General features: G+C 48.7%; 3 protein-coding genes across 3 annotated transcripts; all 3 read right to left on the reverse strand.

Annotated features, from left to right (window-relative positions):
- Positions 1 to 473: 473 nt before the first annotated feature.
- Positions 474 to 1,013, reverse strand: FMAN_03111 (uncharacterized protein; the record flags this gene model as incomplete). The annotated part of the gene is made up of 1 exon (XM_041831887.1): positions 474 to 1,013. The coding sequence occupies one exon, from the start codon at positions 1,011 to 1,013 to the stop codon at positions 474 to 476; it is 540 nt and encodes a 179-aa protein (XP_041682405.1).
- An 11,866-nt stretch (positions 1,014 to 12,879) lies between these two features.
- FMAN_03112 (uncharacterized protein) lies at positions 12,880 to 13,287 on the reverse strand (the record flags this gene model as incomplete). The annotated part of the gene is made up of 3 exons (XM_041831888.1): positions 12,880 to 12,919; positions 12,952 to 13,048; positions 13,143 to 13,287. The coding sequence occupies 3 exons, from the start codon at positions 13,285 to 13,287 to the stop codon at positions 12,880 to 12,882; spliced, it is 282 nt and encodes a 93-aa protein (XP_041682406.1).
- A 1,594-nt stretch (positions 13,288 to 14,881) lies between these two features.
- Positions 14,882 to 15,838, reverse strand: FMAN_03113 (uncharacterized protein; the record flags this gene model as incomplete). The annotated part of the gene is made up of 2 exons (XM_041831889.1): positions 14,882 to 15,594; positions 15,646 to 15,838. 2 exons carry the CDS (start codon positions 15,836 to 15,838, stop codon positions 14,882 to 14,884), a joined length of 906 nt encoding a protein of 301 aa, XP_041682407.1.
- Between the last annotated feature and the right edge of the window lie 1,571 nt (positions 15,839 to 17,409).

Consider the following 17,409-nt stretch of genomic DNA (forward strand, 5'->3'; position numbering starts at 1 on the left):
AGACACAAACGTATATCCAACAATAGGCGCTATTCAACGCCAAAATAGCGCCAAACTGAGCCCATGAAAAAGCAGATAGACAATAATAGCAACAAAAACATTAAAAAATAGGCCAGGCCGTGAGGCCAATTCCATCTTGCGTAGACGTAGCGCAGCGTGTTGTAGCCGTGAGGCCCATCAATCTTCCAAAATTCCCACGTCCCAGGTTCCCTTCCTGACCTTTGATTCGTCATGGCTATAGACCGAGCCTGAGAGCAAGATGCATTTCGCGATGCAAGGAGCACGGCGGTCCTGTGTAACCCGCGCAGGACTTTGTCTCTTTTTCGGACTCTCCCCTATTTTCTTTTTCGGACTCTCCCCTATTTTCTTTTTCGAATCTTTTCTTCTTTTTTAGACTTTTGTTTTACTGTAACAATATTTTGTAAGTGAGTAATCCCCGGCCACACCTTCCCGCTATCTGGGAGGCGGTCTGTTTAGTGCCGTGAACGATGAGAACTGCTGTGACGATGAGAGTGACCATGGCTGCGATGAGAGGATGAATGGTGCGACGAAGAGTGTCGGTGTCGGCTCGAGCTACCACTACTCTCGAGATCCCGCTCCAGAGTTTCAACTCTTGAGCGATAGCCCTTCACAATCTCCTTGATATGGGCGATACGGTCGAAATCTACCTCGAGCTCATCCAGCTGCTGAAGAATCTCGGTATACCGAGCAATTTCTGCGTCAGCGCCGCCGATTATTCCATCAGCTTCGTCATATTGCAGTTGGGTGAATCGCTGCGCTTCATGGCTCAGGTAATTAATCCGTTGTTCGATACTAGCCATAAGATGATCAAAGTAACGGCCTAAAGCAGAAAGTGAGGAGCTGTCGAGTAGTAGAAGGCCTTGGCTACTGGCGCGACTAGCGGCGCGCGAGCTGCTGGACCCCCCTCCCAGTGCCGCCTGCCCTTGGCGAAGCAGCTGGATCTCCTCGTTGGTGAGCCCTAGCTGGGTGTCCGGAACAGCCTGTGAGGACATGACGGGCAGCAGCTGGAGGGGCTGCTAGCTATGGCGTGGGGAGACCAGGTGAGTCGCAAAGTAGGCGGCTGCGGTTGAGATTTGGGGGGTCAAGTAAAGGTTTCGGTTTTTGGGATCGTCGCAGAAAAGCAAATGGGTTGAGGATGCGGTATGAGTCGAGCAGGTGGGCGAGGAGAGATTCGGTTTGTGTATAAGACCGCTGCGGCAACTCGTGACATGGGCTATGTTGGATGGGAAGAGACCGACGGGCCGATGGCCTGTTGACACGACTGAGTGAAGAATACAGCTTTGGTAATGGCACCAATTGACAAGATACCACGGCGCACAGAATCGACAACGATAGAGAGATATGCGAGGAGGATCGCAGCGACGGTAAGGGTGAGGATGATAGCGGATGCGACAATGCTAGAATGGGCGTGGGGTGTGCTGCGCAGAGCATCATGATATCGCGGCCAATACGATCATGAGCATCATCGGTGGTGTTGAGTCGGTTTTCAGTGGTTTCGGGATGTCAGGTAGTTCGTCTGGAGGCTCCCAGACCTCAGAGCGCCCGGAGAGAAACGAGGAGAAGTAAGAGAGAGCGATCGAGGGAGTTGGGTCTCTTTTGGGGAATAGACGGAAGAGGTGTGATTGGAGAATCGGGGGAGGAACCCAAGAAGACGGAATTGGGCTTGAGGTGGAGGGTGGGGGAGATGGACTCGAAGCAACAAAGTACCAGTACGTATCGTTTCGTAAGTAAGGTCGGTCGGTCGAGTAAGGTATGGAGGATGGAAGGCCCGTTTCGGTGAAAGAGGCAGGGATGATTTGACGAGGGGGTTTGCTTGATGATTGCGACCCAAAAGAATGATATTTTCTTTGGTGTGAGGATGCAGTGTGGTGCGCGGTCTGGTACTGCTGTAGAGCGTATGGTGACAAAGTTTGATATCGTTGTAAGTATAATAGTCAGACTGAACCAAGGATGATCATTAGCCTCTATACTCGGCTGTATGTAAAGAAATGAATCAATTAATTAGGTGATGGTGTTGAATAAGAGAAGAACTAACCTCCACTACCAAAGTTGTAGCGTGATATGGATGGATGAGATAAGATGGGTGGAGGGGAATGGGGTGGATGAGATGGGGGAAGGAGGATAATTGAGAGGTGGTTGCGGTTTGCGGTTGCGGTTGCGGTTGCAGCTGCGGTTGCACAATTTGGTTACAATTGCACGTGCAATAGCAATAGCAATAGCAATCAATCAATTAATCCAGCCGCGGTCAAGGCAAGGGTGAACAAGTAATACTTTATCACTTTATATAGTAATGTTAAAGTTGATGCCCGATTGATTGATTAATTGATTGCGCTGATAAACAAGTGAGTTAAGGTATGGCAAGGCAAGGCAGGTACCGACAGAGCGGTCACTGATGGAGCTGGGAGCTCTTACAGCCAGCCAGAGATAGCGCGCGCTAACTGGAGCTCCCTGTCAATAAACGACGATCTCAAGAGGTCCAAGAGTCGGCTTTTTTTGCTTCTTCTGCCTTGTCTCTTCTAGTCAACCGGGGAACGACAGATGAGAAAGATGCAAGGCAAACCAGCAAAGTAATTTCTAGTACCAACAGTGAAGTGAACTGGAGGGCCACTGCTGTTTGCTGTATTCAGGCCTGACAGGGTATCATTTAGGCGTGAACCAGGACCAACTCGGCGGCCATGATGCTGGGAGGGCATAAAGGTCGGTGAGAAAGAAACCAAGAACCCACGGTGAGAGAGATCTCGATGGTTATGGATGGCGTCGTACTAGACGAGGAGAATATGAATCAAAGGGGGAGAAAAAAGAAAAAAGAGAGGAAAGAGAGGAAAGGAGAAAACAAGAGTCAAAGACAAAAAGAAAAGTGTGGCTTCTTTTATCGAGGGCGACTATAAACATGGAAGACGACAACTTCACTCAGATCAGGAGACAGATCATGATACAATACAAGTCCACGGGCAAGAGCAAACATACGACACCCTGATTCTAATTGCCTATTCCATGAGACGGAGATGAATGACCACGCCCGGGAACTCGGATCATGGGCCGTATATTTCTCACTCGGTGAGACTCTTTATGCTACCTAGGTAGGTAGGTAAGTTAACTCACCTCGGTTCGGCTTCCATGTCGATACTAGACCCAGACACAACAAATATTAATGATTCCCATATTGGCTTTTTCTTTTCCGTGCCTCTGCTGACCATGACCTACATACAAAGTAGGGTCTATCCCAGTCTCTAACCCATGCTCACCATCACCACCACGAGCCACATTTGGCGGAGGCAGCCACCGCGGGGATCAAAGCTGAGGAGCCCCGAGCACGACATGTACTCCATTGTATTCCATTGTCTGTAACATGCACAAGACACTTGCCGTGATGGCAGGTCAGAGATAAAGTGCATACATGAATTATCGTGACGATCCTCCGCCGACAATCAGCACACACACACACACACACACTACCTTAGATATCCCCAGGTACTGCCCAAATTGGTAGGTGTTAATGTCATGCGCACGTGTATCTCCCGTCCGATCAATGCACTCCCTGTTCGTCAGTTACATATACGTACACCTCCAATGCAGCTCGCGGATTCCTTCTACAACACCAAACCAAGAAGCGTATCAATCGCGATATCAGCCGACGCACGAGCCCAGCGCCTACTGACTCAGCCTGAAACCCTCCCTCATCACACAATGAGTTGATTGTTGCCCATGTCTCATACGTAAATAAGTAAAGAACCGCAGTCAGTCAGTCAACTCACTAACTCTGTTCTGTCGTCGATCCGGAAATCGGCAGCCATCTCCCCGAAACACAAACCCCCAATATCAATGGGTGATGACTTGTGGCGCGCGCCAGACGAAACACATCCCTGACACAGCACAGCACTACACACCAAAAGGATAGACTACGATAATCATAGGCTTCGTTTGCTTGTCGAGTTCGTCTCAATACGTGTTGCAGTTCGTCTTGCTCTTTACACTGCAGGTCCAGATGCATATTTTCTGCAGATGCGTGTCTGCATCATGCAACTACTGCTGACTTGCAGCACTATTGAGCCTCAACATGACGTCTACAGGTATCAGCAGCACCTCTCACTCGCTCACCCACAGGCTCATCCATTTCATCAACCTCGGAACATTGCCGTTTCTCTGCGCCTGAACTGCCGCATCTTGTCCTCAGATGATACCCTTTTTTTCTTCCCGGTCCAATTTGCCTGTTCTCTTTTTGCGTTGCATCGAGTGGCACGAGGACGGCCAAAGGATCGTGTCAAATGCAGCTTGCCGCTGCAAGTAATACCACCCTTGCTCGTGCTATCATATGTTGTGTGCCGACTTTAAAGACTGGTCCTCGGTCGATCCAGCCACGAGCAAGCCATGCTGTGCTCCCTTAGTAGACTTTTTCCTTCGTACTGGGCAATCTTTCGGAGATCCTCTCGTGCGCCATGCTGTGTAACAAACTTCTTCAATCAAATTCGTTTGATGTTAGAGTCGTACAAGTTTGCTCCATGCTCATACATACAATTGGAGCGCCGCCAAAAACTGTAGTCTCTTTTGACTAATGTCGCCTCCAATTTGACTGAGCTCATGAGAAAATGCTTGTAGGAGTTGTATGTGCTGTTCCACGGGCGCAGTCACTCAGATCTGGCTGAAGTCCTTCCCTTGTATTTACCACAACGTTTCTATCGTCACATAATATGTCATCTGATCGATACGGCAGGGTAGGACTAATTCTTTTATCCTAGAAATCGCTAAATTAGTTGTCCGTACGTGGTCTTTGAACCATCAAGCCTGCATCCATCAATATAAATCCCAGTACCTGCCATAGGAAGCTCAGGTTTGGACCTTCAGTGTCTTGAACGATGTTGTTTTCTATGTACTTGTTCTTATTGTGCTTGTTTGGATAATTTTATTCACATCCTGGGTCTGTTTCTCACTACCTAGGTATACCTACCAGTGAAAGTTTGAGGTTACCTCTTGCACTCAAGGATGCGATATTCGATCACAGGCTTATCGGGATTGTTGGAGGCGATATCATTTTGTTCAAAGCGCTTCTCTTACGTTCAATAGGTCTATACCCGTAATACACTGCTAACATATCCTATCAATCGTAATGTACTAGTCCAATCTCATCTTCAGTGATGCCCATGTTGCTGTCATGTATTGACCTGGCCACTGTTACAATGCTTGTTTGTTCTACTTAAGTCTCTTTACTATAGTGGAAACATCATTAAGCAAACTTTATGTATCTCGGCGTGTAGAGCACATCGAACTATTAGGGGCCGGTGACGGGTGACACTTCAGTATCACAGAACCCCGACCATCAATACTCGCCTCAAATACCAGGTAAAACGGCACTGCATGGGATCTATTGCAGATATCCCAAGTCTTTCCAGTACTATTTCATTCCAAAATGGCGACTCATCTTCTGGTGAAATTCTGTTTCACTGGCACAACATAAACCCCCTAATCCGCGTGTGTGGTGATGGCGGAGCTCTACAAAAGATTCAAGCAATTACAGGAGATGTGATGCCCAGTATTTTCAAGATACTATAGCTAGTTCCTTCAGCCCTTGATACCTTGATTGTCAGTAGATCGTGATGCAACTGGTGTTTATCCTTAACGAAGTCCATCGTCGTCTGTTGAGTTCCAGCGATAGGTCCCCATGAATGCTTGACAATGATCTTAGTGAATTTAACCCTATTTATTCCTTGCTATATCTGATTGCATCAACTCTCTTCTATATCTGATGTTGATTGACAGGCATAATTCCGCACTTCTCAAATCTGAACTCAAGTCATGTCGGATCAGGTAGCATTTAGTGATATTGCTGAAGCCAAGATTATTCCAACCCTGACGCTGGCAAGTCAGGAAAAACTTTCCTTGTGCGGCGATATGCTAAAGCTTCGTTTATTGTTTCAGAGCTCATTCATATCGAAACTATTGCAGAACGCTAGAGTATTACCCAACCTTTAAGCTCTTGGATAGGGGAAAAGGCTTTTTCGTATTGAAGTTTTACAGAAGAAGACGAACATGTTTGACTACAATTCTATCTTACAAATGTCAATCAACTCTTGAAAATTGAAATTCTAGTTCAATACGATGCTTCTGCATAAGCCCTCAAAGTCTTCACCTTCACAACTCACCATTGTTTGCTGTCGTCCTCATATGGCCAACTCTTCAGGTGGGATAAGAAGGTTCACGATGTACCATGTAATACATCGGGTTCTATGCTTGGAGAATTGGATAAAACTCTAGAGCAAGTTTATCGTCATAAGACATATTTGATAGCTGAAGAGTTCTGGCCTGTTGGAGATTTTCAGCCGGCGTTGTAGACTGCCTTGACTCTTCACTAGGCAATAGTTCATCCGAGACAAATATTCTACGGCTCTATGCAATTAGTTCTTGAGTTCTTAGATTTCTTGACTCTTACATTGTTTTGACAAAGGTGCAGCCTGTTGCAGGCTCAAAAGAACTCAAGGAGATAGTATAGAGAGAACGAGCGAGCTGCCATGAAGACCAAAGCCATTGAATCCAACTATGTAGGTAGTTTAAATATCATGCAATAGCCATCCTGTGCTTTTGTGGCCTTCCTGTATTGAGACTCATATGGTAGCAGCGTCCTGTTCTTTGCAGTATCTTAACAGTTGAAGCACCATTGTCTCTCCGTCAATCCTCATGAGCATTTACTAGTTATATGTTACCTTGAGTCGTGTGTATCAGCAGCTCTCCTCCCAGATCATATTAGTTTTCAATATTATTGTGTCTTTTTACACATCTATCTGGTTTTCTATCACAAAAGAGCTCAACTTTTGCGATGACTTGAGATGTACATGAACTGGCTTGCGTCATGAGGACTGGCCGTTTTACTCCTGTCTATGGCCAAAATCGATCTACATTTCCGCTACGTTTGTCATCTCATGGTCATATCTGGTTAATACTCATTTGAAAGGGTCAGGACACATGAGTCGCTGTTCTCTGTATGCTTGGAGCATCTCCGAGCACTTCTTACCCTGGTGTCAGTGTAGAATGTGTTCTTGTTTGATATTATTCTTACTCAATATTCTCATCCACAATAAGAAACAAAGACCGTCAGGCCAGAAAAGTCTAGAACAAAGTCGACTGTCGCCATCCAAAAATTCGTCGCCAAGGAAGTCAATCCTATTGTTCGCCCCTTTCGACGTCATTCTTTAGGGTAGCTCGAACCATTGGGGCGACAACTTCCAAGGCCATATTATCAATTGTCCCGGTAGGAAGAGCTTCTCCTAATGTCATGATAAAGCACAGCCTTTTCCATTTGCAGTAGAATTGATCTTGTCTGTGTCACGGCAAATGCCGGTAGCTGGTATGTGAGTGACATGCCGCCGGGTGAACTAACCCACCGCGATAGCCTCAACTCATGACTTGAAGCTGTCACTCCGAGATGCAAGGAGAAAGCATAGCGCTCTAGCTGAAGACCCTGCAGCGGGGTCGGACTCTCCGGTAATAATTAAGAATTGACAGCTTATCCACACCGCGACTCTGACAAGCTGACACTGAATCAGTAGCGTTCAGGTGAAGGACATGTCAAGAATCACCTCGCCAACGTTGTGTAACCATCATACATCGCTGACTGTCTCTGATTCACCATAGAAAACTCCTTGCATCTGCCACTGGCCTTGCTGCAGCTAAAACTCTCTATCACAGACAATCTGCAGGCCGCATACCAGCTAGGAGCGGCCGTCAGCTTGAAGAGTCAAGACAGTACCCCGGCATGTATCAATAATGATATCCAATAGCAGCCTCACAATGTCAATCCACTCATTCAGGGACGGGGAACTATCGATAATAGTAACTTGAGTCTATGACGAAGGCTGGTAATTCCGTATAGAGCCTCTGTCCGACTGTGGTCTAAACATTTGAAGTCAAGACGAAGGCGGTGAAACAGGTTTCAACTCGAAACCATGGAGAATCAGTTTCGTTAGAACTCAAAAGGAAGAATGCAACAGAGACAGTGGAATCGGTAGTTTTCCCAATATTGAATGTCTCCGTGTTGTAAAAAAACAAAACAAAAAACAGGGAGACAGAGTGGTAAGGTAAGGATTCTCCACAACTGTCTGTGTCTCCCGCAAAATGAAACAAAACATTCCCTTCGGCAACCTCACCAAAAAGCAAAATATTCGCCGAACAATAAGACATTTTACTCAATCCCAGCCCGTGCTTTGAGTTGAGGCTTGTTCCGCGTACAGATTCTGCGCATCCGAGTGCAAGCATCAGTGTAAGGGTTCGGTCCCAGGCGACGATCACTGCAAGCACATAGAGTTTGTAGAGAGTCAGTCGCCAGTGTCAGTGTAAGGCAAAGGATGGATCTGTCATGTCTAGGACAGAGTGACATCGCGTGGTCTCTTCCCCTTCGGGCTTTCTTGCTTTTGAAGCGAAGTGCGCTTGGCCACAACCTGGCCCCTGCTCCCGAGACCTGAGACGCTCCGGCGTGGGCCCCCTTTGAGCCAGGGCTTAGTGTTTCTACCGGCCGGTACGGTACTGTATTTGCTTTTTTGGGTCACGGGCTGTGCGTGGAATCTGCTTATGTGAAGATGATAAAGCTTGTCTAGTTGGGGAGTACGTACACTTAGCAAGTACTTGCAGCACTGTCCACGTATAGACTCGGTGTGCGGCTGTTGGCTTTTAGTACCATGACATGATCTTTTGGCTCTTCGCTTGGGGTATAGTATGATGAACTATGATTGACAGAAATGAAGATCCATCAATAGGGTCGCAGCATGCTAAATTAAGTGCTGGGGACTCGCAGTTTATTTGTGAGCCCTGGGAAACCTTGTTGTTTAGTCCTGATTCAAACACCGACAACAGGGAACCGAAGCTGACGATGTTCGGCCTCAGGCTCAGGATCAGGCTCAGACAGGTTCAGATTCCATAGCCTTTCAGCTGACCTGGCCTGACCTCCCTCGATTCCCGAAGTCGATCCCGTTTTCACCAAGGCCCAACATGGCAATGTGCCCGATGTATAGTTGAGTGATTTGTGAGATGTTTCTCGGTTCTCCCTCAACCCAGTAAGGAGTGTGATATCAAACTCTCGTTTAGATGGCTTGCGACGCAGTGGTTGGCTACACTAAGCTTGGCTCAGTTGACTTTTACGACGAGTGACATGGTCTGAGACGAGAAATGACGAACGACTGCTCACGAGCTTGGCGAGGACCCTGTTCTGTTTGATGAGGACGTCTTACAAGTGGGATAATATCGTGAAAGTAAGTTTCTGTGCCTCTCTCTCCCGAGTCAGTCTGCCGCAGAAAGTTGGCAAGCTACCTGGTCAGGTTGAATCTGGGAAGACGTTAGATGATACTCGGCTAGGCGGCAAAAGCAAATAGGGATCACGGAAAAGCAGTTGCTTCCAGTAAAGCCTAGCTCTAAGTTGACAGGCACCGGGCGCCGCGGGTTCTAGCGGAGCTTAACCTTTTGCATGGTAGGGCACTGCAGTATTAGCAGCAGCGTTAACATCAGTCAGGCTGCGTATGTACTTACATGTAAGTGCAGCATGGCAGGATAGGAACCCTCGTGGAACAGGGTCTCTGTCGATCAATATCCTTGATTGACAGAAGGGATGAATCCTCAGTCCTCCTCCTGAGTGGACACAGTGGATGTCGATATGGCCGACGGCACAGCCATGAGAGGAAAGGACTGCGGCAAACTCCGCAGTCATACTCCATACTCCATGCCATGACCATGGTCCATATTGATACCCCGTTGCACTCACTGCGTTGACATGCCACCCTCGATGCCTCAGCTGTGATCTCGGAGTGTTTGAGGTGCGGGATGGATCGAGGATTTGGGTCAAGAACGGAGAGGAGGGAGTGACTTGGCCCTGCGGTGACGAGTGTGATTCGGTGACCCCTATGCTTTCACGGCCCGACATGCCATATCGTTTCCAAGAGGATGGATCATGGATGGGTAGATCTCCCATGCGTAACAGGGAACATGACCTTGTGTCGCATCTTCATGAGATGCCCACAGCCTTGCAGCCGATCCAAGCTTGAGGGAGTTGTTGTTCACCAAACTCAGTTATTGATGTTGAGATACTATAGCATGTAGATGCAAGTTGGATTATTATGTGCACCGTTATTGTGATGAGGCCATCAGTGGCGGTCTCACTGCAACCACTGCAACCACTCCAAGGTGATATGACAGTTAGAAAAGGCGAAGCGGACTTGCTGGACATGCAATGCATGCGCCGTTGGTCTCTCAAAACGATGCCATTATGTCATGCAAAGACGGTGAAGAGCAGATGTAACGATTTCCTGACTCGAAGCGAAACCCAGGAACTCCCTGGTTGGTACCCGCCGTTGCAGTGCCATCGCGGGTGGGCAATGGAGCGATTGTCTTCCTGCAGCACTCCGTACTATCTCTGTCTCTTTTTGCCGCCAAGGGGCTGCAAGATGAGACGCAACAAGCAATGAAATCACATTATCAGCGGAAGATCTCAGGGGGGCGAAAAACGAAAAGACACAGACACAGAGACAGGACAGGCAAGACTCAGAACGGAGTATCAATCAAGTTTGGGAACAGCCCGGCAGTTGAGCAGAGTTGGCCCCTGCGTAAGCAAGCGAGAGCGTTGTGATGACGACGATACATTAGGCATGGTTTGCATTGGATAGTTCTTGATGTGAGTGGGATCGTGTGAGGTTGGGGATGGAGAATGATAGATTAGACAGGACGGACTAACATCGGCAAACCTGACTGACTCTGTCTAGGTATGGACGGTAACGACATGTCCTTTTTTTCACCTCCTGCTTTTAGCAACAAAGTTTAAGACACGAGTTAGCCGAAGAGATTGAAAATGGATCAATTCGATGTGATGTGATGCGATACGATGCAATACGATAGATGACAAGGTAGGGATAGCCCGTCCATATGTCGTCCGGACTATAGACTGTACAAAGCGTAGAAGCGTCAGGTCATGATTGCAAATAGGCTACTGAAGAATTAAATTGCGATATCAGAACCCATCAGTAATAATAACCAAAGCAAAGACCATAAACAAACACGGACAGCATCACGAGTCTGGAATCTTGGGGAGTTTCAACAGGCTTGATCCTGATAAAACCTCGTGCTATTACAATGGATGTCATCCATGCCCTGGCTCCTTTGCCCGTTTTTGGAACCAGGCTAAGGTACGGCAGTGAAGGAAGAGGGAGGGGTGCGCATGCTCGTAGCGTGCCCTCTCAATGTCTGTGTGATTCCAGGGTAGAACCCCTGCTGGAAGATCCCCGCCCCGCGCCGCCGGGCCACACACCCCCTGTGACGGGCGTTTGGTTGCTGCTGTCCCCCTGGGGTTTAGCGCGAGGGCGCTAAGATGAAGATGCAGACAGCCAGACACCCTGGAAGCGCTTTCGGAGCCGGGGGTAGACGAACATACATAGCAGCGAATCGGAGGTGTGCGGCTATCATCAAACGTCTGGGCGTCACGGAATCCTCACCCTCGGGAACTCTTAATAATGAATGAACCATCCATCGATGAGGTGGTACTGGGCTGTAGCCTGTAGCCTGTAGCCTGTAGGTAAGGTTAGTAGGCAGGTTGTGGTGATCCAGGGAATTTTATATGGATGCCTAGCTGATATCTGGAAATACCCATGCGATACATCTTATGCCACTGTGTCGTCCCACGTATATCCCGTACCTCCCTGGTATATGTCCTCGATTAATTCTGAGCCCATCTCCAAACAATAGATCTCATCCATCCCATTGCTATGGTCCTCTAGCAAGCATCACCCCGGGAACAAGACCATGTCTTGCGATCATTTTCCCCCTTCCAAACGATCCAACGTCTTTCTTTCTTGCTTCTTTCCTTTCCTTTTCTCTTCCTGCGCCCGCCCGCCCGTTATTTTTTAACCGTCACATATGGATCCAGAAGTTCCCCGCTCAAGGGGGGGAAAACGTGGCTCTGATGGGATCCCCCCTTGAATGACTGAATGAAGCTGATAACACCGCTTCTTTGAGCTGGACCACAGTCAAAGCGTAGAAGCATGAAAGAAGAAAATGTCCGAGGTTCTCTGTGATTTCCTTTTTGCAAGTTCGTGGACGTGCTTGGGCTCATGCAATTACGGGTTACCCGTCGCATTGTCAATCCGAAGCGTTGAAGATTGTCTGTGACACGACACGTGCGCGTGCGCATTGAAGTCCAAAACAAAGCTTTGAGGCTATCGCAAGGTCAGCCGAAAAGGAATTAATCACTTCAGCCTCCCCCAGCCCAGCCCGTGGACTAAACTCTAGCCTGATCAAATCCCCGTGCTAAAGAGACAGCATCATCCGGTGTCATGGTCCTGCTTCTGGTCTGTGCCGTTTTCCTGGCTGACTGCGACGTCCCTTCAATTCACTGACCTCCGGCTCTCACACGCACTAACTGATTAGTATCGTTTTTACCTCAAGCCTCAAGGTACTTTACCTTAGTGATGGGACAGGAAAGAAAACCATGGACTAGACTAACGGATCTGCACCATGCTTTGTTAGGAATCCTCCTCGTGGCCGTGGCCCCTTGATTAAATCCAATCCAATTCAATTCAATTCAACTCCCCCAGCCAGCCCAGCCCAGCCCAGCCCAGCCCAGCTCAAGCCCCGAGGTCAATCTCGAGTTATTTCCTCCGATGCTAGTCAATCAGTATCACCCGCTTGTCTCAGGCGAGATGGCCTATCGCGTTGTGTCCGAGGTAACACTACGGAGGGTAAGGAACAGTAGCTTATTTGTTTTTTCCTCCCACTGAAGATCGCCATTAATTGTGCATGACTATACCCTTTTCCGGTTACATTCACAATTGCAACTCTGCAAACATGCATACATACAGAGCATGCACTGCAAGTACAGGATGTGCAGCGAGGCATTCAATGCCGCTCATTTCGCTCATTTGCAATGTTCTTTATGCTGCAATTTTGAGTAGGTAGGTAGTCACGTACTAATAATAATTACCGAGCACCGCAGAGAAAAAGAATGGATGTGGAAGTCGATCATTCAAGCCCTTGTCCCAGTCCATCAAATACCTTGCCCTTGCCCCTGTCACAACTCACCAAGACCAAGACCAAGTCAGCCAACAGTCAGTTTCTCCCAAGTTGACTACCTCGCTACTAATTAATAGGTCAACTCTCACACACAGACCATGAAAAGACACGAGGCAGGCGGAGTAACAACCCGAACCGGTCCGCCCAGCCTTGACATTTGAGCAGTAGCAGCAGCAGCAGCAACAGCAACAGTTGCAGAAGCAGCAGAAGGTGAGGGATCCCCAGGTTTAGCATACCCCTACCTTTCCTTTCCCTTCCTTAGGTAGGTAGGTAGGTACCTTAGCTGCTTAGCTACCCTACCCCTACCTTACCTACCTTACCTATTGCATTCCTCTTTTGGGTGCTTCTTCTCTCCAAGTTCATATTTGCGCCGACACATCCCCCGATGACTTCCTTCCATTCTTGTCCAAGCCACCCAACTTGTCATCAATGACAAAGGGACCCGATCCCTCGGGGCAGGCACCTTTTATTTTCGCTCTGTAGGTGTCCAGATATTACAGGGATCCTCCAGGCTCTTGTTAGATGATGTCGCAGTACGGATAGATAATTCCATTTCTTTTTCAAAAACGTCGTATAATCGTCTTGCACGAGTCAACGACGTCACTTCGCTCAACAGGATGGATCCCTCTGAGACCCGTTCATGCTTCCAAGGTCCTTGGAAATGGAGTCATTGATCGATTGAATGAATGAATGAACGACCAAGAATGCACTGAATAGGTATTGCCATTCATTCATTCATTCATTAGCTGATGTTACAGTTGCAGTTGCAGGGAGATCTTCTCGTCATCACTGCAGCGGTCAAACCCTTCTCAGACCAATCAAGATCCACTCATCTCGTGGTGTCTCACCCGCAAATGCAAAGCAACAATCAGCAGCATAACTATGGCAGCGGTACCTTTGAACTTGCAGCCAACAAACAGACAGCAATAGCCACAGTAACATTAATGATAATAACAATAATAGCACATGCTCAAATTTAACCGTTGCCTGTCATGCCATGTCCTGTCTGTCCTTCCTTCTTTTGTCTGGTCGCCTCATCCATGTCTATCAGCCGATTCCATCTTTGATGGTCCAAGCTGCGCACTCCTCACCTTCTAGTATCATAGTTCTCCCCGTTTCGGCCACTTCTCCTAATATCCCTATTGGTCGGCGTACGTGGACATCGGTAGAGCATTAGACCGAATTAATTTACTCCGTTGCTACATACTCCCCTTCACTCTTCATGTCTGCATGACTCCAGATTCACATCTTCATCTCGGGCAACGATTGTGCTTTGATCTTGTAACATTTTGATATTCATGGCCCCATAGCCTCCCTGGTCTTGCCTCAGGTGTATCGTATCAACCTCTCGCTATCTCCATCGACTCTCATCAGTCGATCTCTTCGCGTGCCGATAAAAGAACATACAGAAGTAAACTAAACGCCGTGCACGATGCTTCGCTAGGTTCTCAAGCCAGTTTCCACCTCTGCGCCGTCTAAAATGACCATAGCTGCCTCCCAAGAAAGTAACAGACAGTATCCGCCAAAGGAATACAATAATAAAATAACACAATACACCAGACTTCCAGTAATACAGACCAGCGTCGAGAAGAGAATGTAGCTTTTCCTCCCTCCGACTTTTCCCCAGTTGACCGCGACGCCAAGCCCGGCAATCCTTAGACATGGGTCTAACCAGGATTTCCATCCCAATAACAAGTGAAAAAGACCGGATCCATCCATCCAGGTCTTGTTGTAATAATGCTCGTTCCGTGAGGCATAATCATCTCAAACTTTCTTCGGCATTCATCCCTCTTCGTAGAACCATCTCGTCGTCCGACACGTTTATCCCTCAACCCCGAATCACAGATCCATTAAATTCGAAGCTGTGGCAGCCCCTCTCATGACGTTTCATGTTGCTGCGTACGCTGAAAGCCTTGCCACATCCAGCATGAGGACATTTGAAGGGCTTCTCTCCCGTATGCGAGTGACTGTGGATTCGTAGACTGCTGGGTCTGCTAAAGGCTTTGTTGCAAGTCGGGCAGATATACCGATCCTGGCTTTGCGGGAATGCAGCCGCTCCAGTTGGGTTGAGATAGTGATGGTGCTGCCACGGGTTAGCTCCCGAAGGAGCAGGTGCCGGCATGCTCACTGGTGGGGGATAAGCTTGTGGGAGAGGGCGCTGGTAGTAAGGGTTCATCTCTTGAGGCTGGGCGGCAGAAGGCACCGGTGCCGTCTGGTAGTAAGCGCCCACTGGTGCTGGGTTGGCGTATACCGTGGGGTGAGCTTGCTGAGGATAAGGAGCCGTTGCTGGAGGTGTTGCTCGAGGAATAGCTGGTACTGATGCCTGACGCTGTGCATCGGCTTCTAGAGGTGGTGTAGTCTCGTAATAGTATGGTCTTGGTGCTGAGCCTGCATACGCCTGGTTGGATGATTTCCTTGTGGGGGAGCTGTAGCCTTCGAAAGATGCATCTGTGCTCATGGGTGGTGTAGGGGGAAGCCCACGGTGCGATGACTTAGCCCATTCAGATCCAGCTCGGCTATGACCATGTGAAGGTGGAGGAACTATGAAATTGTGAGCGAGCCGCCCTCGTGGTCATCATGAAGACTACATACCTTCAAAGCGAGGAGAATGCTGCCGTGAAGTTGGAGAGGACTCACTCGTGGGTGAGCCGGCATCGGCCAAACCCAAGAGGTTCGAGATTGAGGGTAGAGAGCACTTTTGTTCCTCCATTGGGGGCGAAGGAGGTTGATACTGGTCGCGTCGAGTAAAAAAGGGTGTTTCTTGTTGATTGTATTGGTTAGGCATGAAAGATCCAGCTGCTGTATGCATTTGCGGGCGGTCTCGGGATTAATCAGGATTTGCTAGTAGAAGCAATCGAAGCAGTCAAGTCAAGTAACCAGTATTAAGGCAGTCTCGTGTCTGATAAATATCGGCGATGTTATGGGTGGGAAGTGGAAAGGCACTGGCAAATATTAATGATGAGCCTTTTGTACTGCCAAAGTCGTATTCGATGGGAAGAGTTCTTAGAAGCTCATGCTAGATGCGAAATAGTCGGGGACTTGGGAACTTAAGTAAGTCCTTGGTGTGGGAAAAGGAACCTGTCAAAGGGTGGAGGAGACCCGTCTATCAGATCTGAGGACCGTAGACTTGTTTTGATGCGCCTACGCCCCCTCCAAAAGGGCCTTCCAAGCGCAGCTGTCACAAAATTGGGAGTGGAGCCCTACCGGTGCTCAAATCCTGGGACTCGAGGGAAATCGTTGGCAACTGGACAGGGTCACAAAGGAGACGATAGGCAAGGGCAAGGGCTGAAGGATGCTGACGGGAGGTTCCCTGATGCCGCTCGATGGGTCTAACCTCTTGAGTTTGTGTTGAGCATCTGCCCCGGCAGTGACGTCCCCACTCATGAAGGAGATGTTGTGACGACTCTGATGTTGATCTTGAGCAAGGGAGGGTCGGTTTGCATGTCTGTCTTGGGTCAAGAGGGAGTGTGTGGAGTGTGGGATACCGAGGTACATGCACACGCATCTCTAAGTTAGCGCTCGGCGTATGGGTGTGAGTGAGATCCACGAGTGTGTGTGCTAGAATGCTTGGCCATGCGCCAGGATATCCGTGATCGCCCCGTGGTCAAACGGTCGATAGGCCGGCTGGTAGTGGTACGTACAGCACCATCTGTATCAGTATCAGTCACTGTAAATCGCTATCCCTGCCCTGCTCCCTAAGCATGGCTTTCGTGGGGTCTCATTTGCCTGTGTCGATGCCATCGAAGACATGTCCCCTGGCTCTAACGACCGTGCCCTTTCCCGCTCCTAAACCTCTGCCTGCCCTCAGGCTCACTCACACTCATCTCAATGGATCGTGCATTAAGTTCGCCGAACAAGGCGGTAGTGACCTTAGCCCCAAATCAACCAAAAGATGTTCTCCGGCGCCGGGAGTTCCACGCGCCCGGCCGAGATAGGGCGTCCACCTAACCTGGAACCTTGAGCCAAGCGTGCCATCCCGGCCGCCGCGCTGCATCGAGTTCCGGACCACCATTTCCTTATTCGGTGCCAGAACCGTTCCTAGTGCTCAACTCTCGTTCCATCCTGGTTTCGTCTCTGTGGCCTGCATATGTGTGTACATACTCTGCAAGCCTCTGAAGCTTCCAATAGCTTACCCCAGAGCTGATCCGGCGCCTGCTCTCGAGTTTGATGGACAAGCGATGAGACGAGATCGGTCCAAATAATTATTTTGGTACAACGCGATGCAACCTCTTGCCTGTCCATGATGAAATCTTGAGATGCTGAACTTCAGACCGTATCCGAGGCTTCTGAATTCTATGCGTGATCTGCTCACATTTTCGTAATGTGTCGGTTCAAGGCTCGATTGCCAAAATGCTG

The sequence above is a fragment of the Fusarium mangiferae genome (genome assembly GCF_900044065.1).
Source record: "Fusarium mangiferae strain MRC7560 genome assembly, contig: FMAN_scaffold006, whole genome shotgun sequence".
NCBI lineage: Eukaryota > Fungi > Ascomycota > Sordariomycetes > Hypocreales > Nectriaceae > Fusarium > Fusarium mangiferae.